This window comes from Rhineura floridana, chromosome 12 (genome assembly GCF_030035675.1).
Source record: "Rhineura floridana isolate rRhiFlo1 chromosome 12, rRhiFlo1.hap2, whole genome shotgun sequence".
In the NCBI taxonomy this organism is placed as follows: domain Eukaryota; kingdom Metazoa; phylum Chordata; class Lepidosauria; order Squamata; family Rhineuridae; genus Rhineura; species Rhineura floridana.
The window spans coordinates 25360024-25373589 of record NC_084491.1 but is presented as its reverse complement, the minus strand read 5'-3'; the positions used below and the strand labels follow the sequence as shown (position 1 = coordinate 25373589).

The 13566-nt window shown below is 42.2% G+C and overlaps 1 protein-coding gene across 2 annotated transcripts in view; it reads right to left on the bottom strand.

Moving 5' to 3' along the window:
• The window catches only part of GCK (glucokinase), a 31557-nt gene extending 20168 nt beyond the window's left edge, over positions 1-11389 (bottom strand). Inside the window, exons 1-2 of one of the 2 annotated variants that reach the window (XM_061592367.1) lie at positions 11068-11389; positions 1121-1283 (exon numbers count right to left, since the gene is read on the bottom strand). In XM_061592367.1, the coding sequence (XP_061448351.1) occupies positions 1121-1283; positions 11068-11130 (226 nt within the window). In that variant the 5' untranslated portion in view covers positions 11131-11389. The remainder of the gene's footprint in view (positions 1-1120; positions 1284-11067) is intronic. The other variant, XM_061592366.1, reaches the window with a different exon arrangement.
• Between the last annotated feature and the right edge of the window lie 2177 nt (positions 11390-13566).

Sequence of the window (13566 nt, the reverse complement as noted above, 5' to 3'; positions counted from 1 at the left end):
TATTGTGAAAGGACCAACCGAAATTTGGAGGACCAGTAGTTACTCACTACTGCCACATCAAAACAAGATCTTACCAGTATCCTTGAAGACGAGTTTGCTAAATTAGCCCAGTAGCATAATAAAGATTTATGTATATAAGCGCTAACTGGGAGTGAACCAGTTTCGGCTCTCAAAATCGCAGATGGAGTACCCGGCGGAAGATTTAAAAGACGTCTAATGAAATTATTTTGGATAGCATCTAACACAGAAAAGGAAGGTACTGACCAACCCCAAATTGGCGCCCCATATGTAATCTGGGGCAAAATCTTATTTTGAAAAATTTTTAGAACTGGGGCCACCATATGCCCCCCCTCCGTCCTATAAAATTTTAATAAGGATCCTATCGCTTTAGCGGCCGACAATTTAATGGCTGACAAATGAGTTTTCCAAGCTAAGGTGTCTTGAAAGTTAATTCCAAGATACTTAAATGATCTACATTGGTCTATTGGATGGTTCCCAATAGACCATTTATGCTTTTGATATCTCTTGCCGAAAACCATTATTTTTGTTTTCCTGTAATTGATTTGCAGGCCTTCGTTGTTACAATAGCAGTCTAACTTTGACAATAGCCTTCTCAAACCTATAGGAGTAAGGGATCCACTATACGATGGCTTTCTAGCAGGTGGGTCACTCACTGTTGCTTTCCAGGAAGGAGAATGGAGGCAGCGGGGAGGTTGGCGCAGTGCAATTGCACTGGCAGAGTCAATCTGACGCTCCTGCCAATGCATTTGCACTGTGTGAACCTCCTCACTGCCATGCCCTCTCTCTCCTGGTAAGCAACAGGGACCCACCTGCCAAGATGCAAGCACAGCAGCTCTGTCCTACCTGGTGAGCCACATCTCCTTACTAAGTACAGTGATGGCCACTTAGATGCTGTTGGGCTACAACTCCCATCATCCTGGACCATCAGACATGTTGGCTGTTTCCTGGGACTATGGGAGTTGAGTTTAACAACATCTCTGGAAGGCCACAGGTTCTCCACCCTGTACTAATACACTGGTCTTCAGCTGGTGGGTTTATGGAATATACTTCTTAGTCACATCAATTACACCACCACCATTTTCTTTCCATCGTTGCTTACCTGATCCCTCAGGTGTAGAGCGTACGTAAGTGGGGAGCATCTTTACAGAGGCTTCCTCATGTGTCTCCAGCTTCAACCCCCGGTCCATTTCCTTCTCCATCCGATGCATCACCTTCTTCAGATCCTGTTCCTGTAGCTGGAATTCTGAGAGGATCTGCTCCACCTACAAGACAGGAGACCCAAGGAAATGTCCAAGAAGGCGGGGAAGTGGTGTGAAAATGGGGCACTTTCCTCCTCATTTATACATCCTTCAAATTCTTTCAAAAATGCAGAAGATATTTTTGTTGAGTTGCCCTTCCTTCTCTGATACATTTGCGACTTTGATGCCACCATTCATGCTACAGTGATTCCTTTAGCTCTTGCCCAAAACTAAATTTCTGCTAGAATTATGTAAGGAATTATCTGAATGTCCTCATGAATGAAAGGTCAGTGTGCTATATACCTATCACCAGTGGCCTCCACTGGTTGTTTACACAGAAATCAACATGCCAGCATTTCTGCTGATCTAAAAATGCCGTCACTTCTCAGACTTTAGCTAACTTTTTATCTGTCCTATAGCCCCTAGGATAGTAAAGGACAGCAGCTTCCATAGTCATAGAGATTGGGGTTGCAGTTCAGTCTGGAATTTCTGTGTTCACTCATATATTTTTTAACGGAGAATCCAGTCCCTGGCATTGCTTGCCCTTGGCATCCCAGTGCTTTCAGACCTGATTGTGGTGATTTTTTTTTCTAGTCTGAAAAGAAAGTGCAGCACTAGACTGTCCGGTCTAGTAGATTTGCAACACTCTGCTGAGGATTTTCAAGGCTATTGTGCCTTTATTGTACTACTTTATTGTAGCTTCCTCCTTGCAGCTTCTGCCCATTTTATGGCTTCTTGTTTAGCAGCACAGCAACATCACTGATGTAGTAATCTCTTCATTACAGCTTAACTGTTCAGTGCTCATCCCTTTCATTTTTAAAAAATTATTTCCTACATCACAAAATAGCACTAATACAGTTTTCCATGTCCCCACAGGAACCAAAATGTAATTAAGTCTGCAATCCTATACCAACTTACTCAGGAGTAAGCCCTTTTGAACTAAATAGAGTTTACTTTTGAGTAAAGATACATAGGATTGCTCAATAAGGCTATAATCCTATAACATTTATCTGGGAGTAAGTCCCATTAAATTCAATAGGGCTAACGTCTGAGTAGACATGCATAGGATTGTGCTTGTAAGATGCAATTACATTTTCTCCAACTGTTCCCAGAGACAACCTTTATTGTCTGGTGCCTGCCCATAGTAAATCACTTTTGTATTTTACTGGGTAGATCAAACCTCAGTTTGTGATTTAGCCACAAAGTTTACTGGGAGGCCATGAGTCAGTCACTATCTCTGAGCTTCACCAGCTCTCAGAACTGTTTGTGAGAATACAAACAATCCATGTATACTGATCTAAGTTCTTTGGGGAAGAGATGTAATTCAGTGGTAAAGCATGTTTTGCATGCAGAAGGTCACAGCTTCAATTCCTGGCATTTCCAGGTAGGCTGAGAAACTGCTGAACCTGTGGCCTTTCAGATGGTGGTCAATGTCCATCAGCCCGAGCCAGCATGGCCAGTGGTCAGGGATGTTATACTCCAACAACTGGAGAGGCACAGGTTCCTTATCCATAGTGTATCTTTCTGTACTGAGCTACATGGACCAATGGTTTGAGATGGCATAAAGCGTCTTCTTACTAGCTCAAGCCAGCTTCCAGTTGGTGTGATGTGAATGTGCATGTGCGCATTAGGGATGGTGGTGAAATTTGATTCAGTTTACATTTAAAGCCGAATTTATCAAATTTGCACTTTCTGAAACAATATAAAAAGTGAAACACAGCCATCCTTTGAAATTTGCACTTATCCAAATTTTGCAATGCAGTTCGCCAACCAAGCAATGTTTACAAAAATGTATACGTTAGGGGAAAGTATGCACAAAATGAATATATTGGTGAAAATAACATACAAAAATGCATTATATTAAGATAAATTTGCTTGCAAAAATGTGTACATTAGTCAGAGCTGCATACAAAAATGTATTTATTGTGGAAAGTATGCACTAAAATGCTAAGGAATTTTCATGAGGATTTTTTAAAAAAACAATGTAAATTGCTGCAGAAATGTGGAGAACTGAATTTAAGATTAGAAAAATGAGAAACTGAGAGAACTAAAATTGACATCCCTAGTGTGCATGTGTGTCAAGTCAAATCTTTATTTACAGTCAACTGACCACAAATACGAAACATAATATTAGATGTTATGAAATAAAAGACCACATAATAACACAAACTACAACCAACAGCATACTAGATTGTAAAAACAATTCAGTTAATTTAATTGCCATTAACAATCATACGGGGTCTGGTCAAAATGGCATATGCGTATACTCAGCCTTCCCCCAAGGAATTACTCAGACCCACTTCCTGCTCTGAAGATCAATGGCTACTAGCCACAGTGGCTATGTTCAGTCAGGGTCCATATGCCTCTGAATACCAGCTGCTGGGAATCACAAGTGGGGAGAATGCTGTTGCGCTCAAGCCCTGCTTTCAGGCTTCTCATAGTCATCTGATTGGCTACTGCGAGAACAGGAAAGAAGGGATTCTGAGGAACTGAGACAAATAGTGGTAACGAGAGAGGAAGTTCTAAGCTTAATGGACAATATAAAAACTGACAAATCACCGGGCCCGGATGGCATCCACCCGAGAGTTCTCAAAGAACTCAAAGGTGAAATTGCTGATCTGCTAACTAAAATATGTAACTTGTCCCTTGGGTCCTCCTCCGTGCCTGAGGACTGGAAAGTGGCAAATGTAACGCCAATCTTCAAAAAGGGATCCAGAGGGGATCCCGGAAATTACAGGCAAGTTAGCTTAACTTCTGTCCCTGGAAAACTGGTAGAAAGTATAATTAAAGCTAGATTAACTAAGCACATAGAAGAACAAGCCTTGCTGAAGCAGAGCCAGCATGGCTTCTGCAAGGGAAAGTCCTGTCTCAGTAACCTATTAGAATTCTTTGAGAGTGTCAACAAGCATATAGATAGAGGTGATCCAGTGGACATAGTGTACTTAGACTTTCAAAAAGCGTTTGACAAGGTACCTCACCAAAGGCTTCTGAGGAAGCTTAGCAGTCATGGAATAAGAGGAGAGGTCCTCTTGTGGATAAGGAATTGGTTAAGAAGCAGAAAGCAGAGAGTAGGAATAAACGGACAGTTCTCCCAATGGAGGGCTGTAGAAAGTGGAGTCCCTCAAGGATCGGTATTGGGACCTGTACTTTTCAACTTGTTCATTAATGACCTAGAATTAGGAGTGAGCAGTGAAGTGGCCAAGTTTGCTGACGACACTAAATTGTTCAGGGTTGTTAAAACAAAAAGGGATTGCGAAGAGCTCCAAAAAGACCTCTCCAAACTGAGTGAATGGGCGGAAAAATGGCAAATGCAATTCAATATAAACAAGTGTAAAATTATGCATATTGGAGCAAAAAATCTGAATTTCACATATACGCTCATGGGGTCTGAACTGGCGGTGACCGACCAGGAGAGAGACCTCGGGGTTGTAGTGGACAGCACAATGAAAATGTCGACCCAGTGTGCGGCAGCTGTGAAAAAGGCAAATTCCATGCTAGCGATAATTAGGAAAGGTACTGAAAATAAAACAGCCGATATCATAATGCCGTTGTATAAATCTATGGTGCGGCCGCATTTGGAATACTGTGTACAGTTCTGGTCGCCTCATCTCAAACAGGATATTCTAGAGTTGGAAAAGGTTCAGAAGAGGGCAACCAGAATGATCAAGGGGATGGAGCGACTCCCTTACGAGGAAAGGTTGTAGCATTTGGGGCTTTTTAGTTTAGAGAAAAGGTGGGTCAGAGGAGACATGATAGAAGTATATAAAATTATGCATGGCATTGAGAAAGTGGATAGAGAAAAGTTCTTCTTCCTCTCTCATAATACTAGAACTCGTGGACATTCAAAGAAGCTGAATGTTGGAAGATTCAGGACAGACAAAAGGAAGTACTTCTTTACTCAGCACATAGTTAAACTATGGAATTTGCTCCCACAAGATGCAGTAATGGCCACCAGCTTGGATGGCTTTAAAAGAAGATTAGACAAATTCATGGAGGACAGGGCTATCAATGGCTACTAGCCGTGATGACTGTGCTGTGCCACCCTAGTCAGAGGCAGCATGCTTCTGAAAACCAGTTGCCGGAAGCCTCAGGAGGGGAGAGTGATCTTGCACTCGGGTCCTGCTTGCGGGCTTCCCCCAGGCACCTGGTTGGTCACTGTGAGAACAGGATGCTGGACTAGATGGGCCACTGGCCTGATCCAGCAGGCTCTTCTTATGTTCTTATGTTCTTAGGATGCTGGACTAGATGGGCATTGGCCTGATCCAGCAGGGCTCTTATGTTCCTAAGATCATTGGTAGAGCACATGCTTTGCACACAAAAGGTTCCAGATTCAATCCCTGGAACCTCCAGGTCAGGCTGGGAAAGACTCCTACCTAGGGTTGCCAGGCTCAGGACCTGAGACTGATCCTGTATCTTTAGGAGAAGAGAAAGTCAGCCAAGTGCAGGTGTTCTTGCAACACCATAATGGGAAAAACCACAAGGTGGAATTCTCCCTTCCCCCTGCTGGGCCTGGCAACCAAGAGGTCTTCTGTATCTTTAAAAGTTGTGCAGGGGGAAGGGAGAATTCCACCTTGTGGTTTTTCCCATTACAGTGTTGCAAGAACACCTGGACTTGGCTGACTTTCTCTTCTCCTAAAGATACAGGATCAGTCTCAGGCCCTGAACCTGGCAACCCTAGTCTGTGTAGACAACACTGAGCTAGGGGTTTCAGATGGGTTGTAGCCAATGCTGGTCCTACTTAGAATAGATCCGAGGTTAACATACATGATATGACTAATGTAGGTGCATTAATTTCAATGGGTCTACTTTGAGTATAACTTAGTGAGATGCAACCCTGTGTTTTAGAGGAATATCACTATAATAAATGGTTTGCAATAATAACAACACACACAAAACATCCAGCATTACCAAATATAAGATTATGCTTTATCTGCATTTAAGAATGTGCAAGTGTGTTCAAGGTTTTTTACCTCTCTTGTTTGCCTGCATATACTCACTGATGCTATGCACAACTATATGTGTTACCAAACAGGATAGTTCATAAGGAGTAAGTCAGCATAGCATCTGGAAGACTCTGTCCTTATGCACTCTCTGAGTCCGCACACAGTTCCAAGAATTGCAGCTCAGATATGTGGATTTAAACCATTACCCCACCTTCTTTTCCTCTAAATCTAGGTCCCGTGTGTGTTCCTAAATTAGCAACAAAAAGACCTTGGTTTTCTATTTTTAGTTTCTGGTTAGATGCCAGATCTAAAAAGGGGGATTTTATTGACTGGCTTGCTTGTTAAAACCTTGATCAACTGGAACTAAATATAGTTCAACTCTCAATATTGACACTAGTTTTGGAATTTTAATTTTTTGGTAGCCAAAAGGCCAGGGGATGGGGTCAGTTAGGTCACTTAGCATACGACCTTTCATTACCTCCAGGATGGTGTCATCCAAAACCTTGCGTAAAAGGAATGTTTTCACATTCATTCCTAGGCATCTTAGTTCCATTAGTATTAGCAACACTTGCTAACTGCATATCATGCTACGTTTTCCTAAGGGAGTTTTGCCTTTCTTTCAGACATAGCACATGGGTGCAAAAGAGTGAGACCTTTGTGTACTACTACACAGCATACTTTTAAAGCATATTTAAAGCACATGGCTTCTCCCAATGAATCCTGGAACTGTAGTTTCCCCCTTACAGAGCTATAATTCCCAGCACACTTAACTATGGCTGCATACACACATCATACATTCAAAGTACATTTAAAGCACATGGCTTCCCCAACAGAATCCTAGGAACTGTAGTTTACTCCTCCACAGAGAGCTACAATTCCCAACATCCTTAACAAACTGTCATTCTTGGATTCTTTGGGGGTGGTTAATGTGCTTTAAATGTATGGTGTGTATGCAGCCAAACTGTAGTCTCCAGGATATAAGAACTTTGCTGGATCTTAGTATTAAGCGGTATATAAACATATGAAAGGGGAGAGCACTAACTACTGAAAAGAGTCTTCACAGTGGCCGACTCACCTCCTTTCACTCTGATTGGCTCCAATCAACAGGAAAAGACAAGGAAGTATATTAGAAAACCCTTCTCAGTGGCTAGTACACTCCCCCTTTAATGCTGATTGGCTTGTAGGACAATGGAGACATAGGGACCTGATTGGGACGTTGCTCCCCCCAAAAGTAAGGGGTCTAAGCCCTCCCGAGACCCTGAGCAACTATACCCCTGTTCCCTCCTGAGTCTTCCTTTCTTCTTCTCTCCCTCTTTTCTCCCTTCTCTATTTATTTCTATTTTCCTCTCCCACTTTTCTAATCCCCTTCTTTTTTCTTTCTTTTAAATGGGGGTGATTGGACTGGGTATATTTAGAAAAAGAACACTGGAAATTGCCTTAAACTGACTGGGCCAGGCTGTTTGTCCTTCCAGCCTAGTTCTGTCTACTCTGATTGGCAGTGGTTCTCCAGAGATTTAGGCAGGGATCTTTCTATCACCTACAGCAAGAACCTTTTAAACGAAGATGCCAGGAACTGAACTTGGGACCTTCAGCACTGAGCTACATGGCACTTCCTTGGAAGACCACGCCTGATGTCTAGTCATAAGACGACCTCAATCCAAGGAAGCCACTGTTGTCAATCAGTCCTCCTTGCTAACTACCTGCCCTTATTAATCTCTGCTGAACTAGCGATGTGCTATGCATGCACATCTTCAGACTGAATCCTGCTTAGATTTGGCTTCTGACGGGTCCCTCATACTGTTTCGGGGCATGTCATGTGGTGACATACCCAAAGCTTGGTTTAGTCCTGTGCATACACATAATGCGCTTAGCACAGGCTGATACTAATGAAACGTAGGACAGACTAGCTAAGAATTGTGAGTACTTTCTGTGTGAAATAGCATGTCTGTATATCTCCTGTATTTGTCTTCCTCTGTGGGTTGATTCAGACAAAAATGTTAAATTATGTCTTAAGATCTGGGTCACTGTCACTGTGAAATCCCTGTCAACTTGACCTCAGCTTTGCTCAGCAGTTCCCCATCTGCTTCTGTGTTCTGCACTGGATAGCTGAAATTGAGATGACATTGACACACACATTTCCAAAGCTAGCTTTGGCTGCTTCCAGATGGGGAGGCTCCTAGCGCTACTGTTCATTGCTCTTCTGCTGTAAACTACAAGTAAAACTGCAATACAAATTGTTGGGGATATGCACTTTTTCTGTTTGTGTATCTTGTGATGCTTCATCCACACCAGCAGACATGACCGGTCAGGAAGAGGAGCTTACCAACTGAAGCATGATTGCCCATTACTGCCTATGAAATGGTCAAGTTAAACATGAACCGTTTAACATTTGTTTTGGATTAGAAATGTTGATCAGACGTGTGTAGTCCCAGATAGCTCAAATGGCATTGGTCTGAAATACTTTTGTGTTTGTTTTAAAGTTATTTTTAAAATTAGCATTATAGCACCATAATACTCTTTCATATAAGTACTATTTCATGAATATTTAAATATTTTTCAAAAGCTGGAACCCCCCCCCCCAGCTTAGCACTAATTCAAAGATGGGTTAAAAAAATTAAGGTGTTGATAAAATGATGTGGGCAGATCCACACCATACATTTAATGCACATTTAAAGCATATGATTTCTCTCAGAGAATTCTGGGAACTGTGGTTTTACCCTCATAGAGCTACAACTTCCCAGCTCCCTTAACAAACTACAGTTTCCATGATTCTTTGAGGGCCATAACATGCTTTCAGTGTGTGTTGAATGTGTTTTAAATGTATTTTGAGCATGTGGTGATCTGTGATAAGTTCATCTGCCCACTATTCATCTGATTACTGTGCACATGGAAAACATGCTTGTTAGAGAGATGAAAGAGTTGAACTAAAAACCATCCAAATAAGGGCACAATCCAACTCATATTTACACTGGGCTGAGGGGAGTTGGATGTGGTGGACCCCTGGCTGAGCTGGCAGGGTCCCGACTCTACCGGGCTCCACTGGGCCTGCCAGCAAAAGCCCCTCACCCTGGCTCAGCCGCAGTGGAGCTGGGACAGCTTCCTGCTCAGCCAAGGGTCCACCGGGAAGCCCAGTCTGGCGGAAGGGGTTCCAGTGGAAACTGGCAGAAGGCCCGAAAAAGGGTCGTTCCGGGCTTTGGTAGTTTTTTGTTTGTTTGTTTGCTGTTGGCTTGAGAATGAGATCCTTGTTATATGCCTTCTCCCACAGCAACAAACATCCCTAGGAGCCAATCAGCATGAAATGGGAAAGTGTTAGCTACTGAGAAGAGTCTTGTCAGTGGCTGACTCACCTCTTTTCGCTCAGATTGGCTCCAAACAGCAGTAAAGGACAAGGAAGCATGTTAGAAGACTCTTCTCAGTGGATAACACACAGCCCTTTAATGCTGATTTGCTCATAGGATGCAGGATGCCCTGCTCCCAAAAAAGACCCCTGAGACCCTGGATGACTACATCCCTGGCCTAACAACATCTGGGCTGGAGATTTCCCAGTCATGCTCTAAAGAGATATGTATGCTATTATTATCATTATTATCACCATTTCAGACATCAGCAGTGATGCCTGTGAACTATCTTGGTATTTCTTCTCAAAATGAAAGGCGGTATTAACAACAACAACAACAACAAACAGTAACAACAAACAAGTAACCTCTGCTCAGAGATTAAATTCAATGGATACAGCCCAATAATAGTAATAATAATTGCATCTGCTTTATTCTTCATTACATGAAGCTGTAAGAATCCATTTCACAACTTTAAAATGGGAAGTAAAACGTTTAGGTTTCTGAGCTTTTAAGACACTTTGAGCCTGAGGCAATACTTTCCCCACTCAAGTATCCAGTCTCTGATGATGATCAGTTCTGAATGTTGTAGTACAGGAAAGGGACAGCTGCATGGTTGATGAATACTCCCTAACATTCATTCTTAAGTGGCTAACACAACACAAATGGAAACATGGCCCGTTCTGGCTCATTGCAAACATACACTGTGCCTGTATGCCCAGTTCCCACAGGTTCAAAACAAAAGGAAGCAAGAGGAAGGGATGTAGAATAAATTGCCCTTTTAAAATCAGAATCAATGGGTGCTTCCAGAAGGGTTTTATTATGGGATGGGTGCTCCTCATGCATACAAATTTTTTGCAGCATCCACACAACATCATTGCCATCAAAACACCAACCATATTTTATTCTGATTAATCTGAATTTACACTTTCTGGGGAAAAAACAGTAAGTAAAAAAAACCCTATTGCCAATTATCCATATGCAATATCTGAAGAACCTTTTTACAATATTAAGCCCCCATTGGGAAGAGCACAACCTGATGCTGAGGGCACTCAACACAGGCACTGCTGAGCTTGCAATCACACTGACTTGTGGGGACCGTACAGTGCAGATGGTATGGACTGACTGCATATTTGTGCATTATTCCTATGCCACTAATCTGGGCATTTGCCTGAAGAATTCTGCCATGACCTGAGACACCCCGTGTGTCGTGGCTACTTCCTCTGACTTTAGCCCATAGCCACAGATATTCCTATATTTCCAAAATTTTCTTAACTCTCCTTTTGCAAAGGAAGCACAGAGAAACTGGCAGGGATTAGCAACAGAATCAAGATGAGGGATATAAGAGGCTTGGGCTTTGTGGGGAAGGGGGAGTTGTACACTAAACAAACTGGCATTTCCCCCCAGAGAACCTTAAATTAAGGAAGCGATTAGAAACACAGAGAATGGTCTACCTAGTAATCATTTTTTAAAACATAGCAGAAGACTATTGGGAAAAGATCTCAGCAGAGAGTGCTGCGCAGCTCTTACCAGTTGCAAGCTGTCAAATACTTTCTTCATCACTGACAACTGTGAACCCTCCAAATTGTCCATTGATTCTGGGTTTCCTCCCTGAGGAAACCTGCTCGCTGCCTGTCTGCAGTCGGCCACCTGGTCTGAAGCTGACAAGACAGACTGAGTCTCCTGTCTCTTTTTTGTTGTGTGTTTGCTTAAGCTCAAGGCTGAGCGTTGTTGATATTGAGGGCAACGTTTCCAATCCAAAAAGATTAAAGGTTCACCAGTAGAGGAAGTAGATCCAGCAACTCTGCCCAGCAGAGAAAAATGAAGGCCAGTGCTCAGCAACGCTAACGAAAATGATGCAAACGGTGGAAGGGCATTCCAAGTGCCTCAGACTTTAGTCCTCTTAGGAATTCTGGATGGCTTCAGTTGTGTCTCGAAAAGCCACAAGATGTCAGGCGTGACAGCATACCAAGTAACCTGTGGCTGATTTTGGTCATGTGATGTTGTGGTAAGGGAGAGCAGGGGTAGCTTGTCTGCAGCCCAGCAACCTGCATCCAGCCGTTCCTATGAATCCCTCAGTGTGAAGCTATGATGCCAAAAGGTTTTATGTAGGACCCTCTATTTCTTAATTTTTTAAAAAACAATTTCAGTTCAGTTCATTTAAAAAAAAATAACTGCTCCCACAGGTTCCCTGCTGTGATGCCGAAAGGGTGTTTATGGACCTCCAAGCATTTCGATTCAGTTTGCATTTCAAGCAGAATTTATCAAATTTGCAATTTTCAAAACGATATGAGCACCGAAACACAGCCATCCTTCGAAATTCGCATTTATTAGAATTTTGGGATGCAGTTTGCCAATTAAGCAATATTTACAAAAATACATGTATTAGGGGAAAGTGTGCCTAGAAATGAATACATGAGTGAAAGTAACATGCAGAAAGGCATGAAATGATGAGAAATGGCTTGCAAAAATGCATACCTTTGTCAAACTGCCTACAAAAATGTGCTTATTTGGGGAAATTTGCACTAAAATGGTGGAGAATTTTCAGGAGGATTTAAAAAAAATGTAGAGAACTGAATTTAACATTGGAAAAATGAGAAACTGACAGATCTTTCCATCCCTAATATATATAGATTTTTTTTAAAAAATCCTCATGAAAATTCTCCAGTGTTTTATCCTAATAAACAAGTTTTAGGCAGTTTTGACTAATGTACACATTTTTGCAAGCCATTTCTCGTTATGTAATTCATATTTGCATGTTATTTTCACTCATATATTTATTTTTATGCACACCTTCCCTGCATATATGCATTTTTGTAAACATTGATTGGCAGACTACATTGCAAAATTCAAATAACTGTGCATTTCAAAGGATGGCCTGTGTTCTCATATTGTTTCAGAAAGTGTGAATTTGATAAATCGGTATGAAATGTGAACTGAATCTAAATTCTCACCGATCCCTAGCACAGACCCATTGAAATTGATGGACCTAGGTTGGTTATGTCCATTAATTTCAACAGGTCTACTGCGAGTACAACTAGCATTGACTACAACTGGTTGTTTTTTTTAACTGACCACTCCTGCAGATCCCCTGAGCATTGGATTAGGACTGGGAAGATATCCAGGTTCAAATCCCCACTTGGCTACAAAACTCACTGGGTGACCTTGAGCTGACCACTGTCCCTTAGCCTAACCTACCTCACAGGTTTGTTGGAGAGGGAGAACCATGTTTGTTGCCTGGAGCTCTTTAAAGGCGGGATATGAATTTCATCCATAGAAGGCCTAAGTGACACTGAAGAGCACAGTCCTATGCATAAAATGTTTTGTATTATTTTAAATGAGCAGTTTTATTTTTATTGTATTTGCGATTTTTGAAAACACTGTGAACCGCTTAGAGACTTCTTTTGAAGAATGAAGCAGTTTACAAAACAAACAAATAAATAAATGTTTACTCAGAAATATATCAAAGGATTTATTTACTTTTGAATGTGCTTTTTGTGTGTTTTTGTCAGCTGTTAGTCATTTGTTTCAGTGGATCCAGGCGTGGTTGTGTAAGCTTCAGAAGCCCCTTCTGGACAATGCCTGTGACATCATTGAGACAAGGGCTACAACTTTCCAGTGCTCAAGGCACTGTACAGAACGGTGAAGCAACATGGTCCTTGCCTAGTGATCTTAACAACGTCAATAAGGCGAGTGATGCAAATATAAGAACAGAGGAGAAGGGGGTTGGGGGGGGAAGAGAAAAGAGTTTAATGGATGAAGGGCTTTTCTGTATAACATGGGTGGGCAACCTCAGGAGCAGGGGCCAAAGGCAGCCCTTGAGGCCTGTCATTCTGGCCTTTGGGACTCTCTAGCCACACCCCCTCCCTCAATCACACTCCTCACTGCCTCTGCTCTGAAGGGGAACAGCCATAGCTCAGTGGTAGAGCATCCGCTTCTCCAACTAGGGCTGGGAGAGATTCCTGCCTGAAACCCTAGAGAGCCACTGCCAGTCAGTGTAGGCAATACTGAGCTAGGTGGAATAACGGT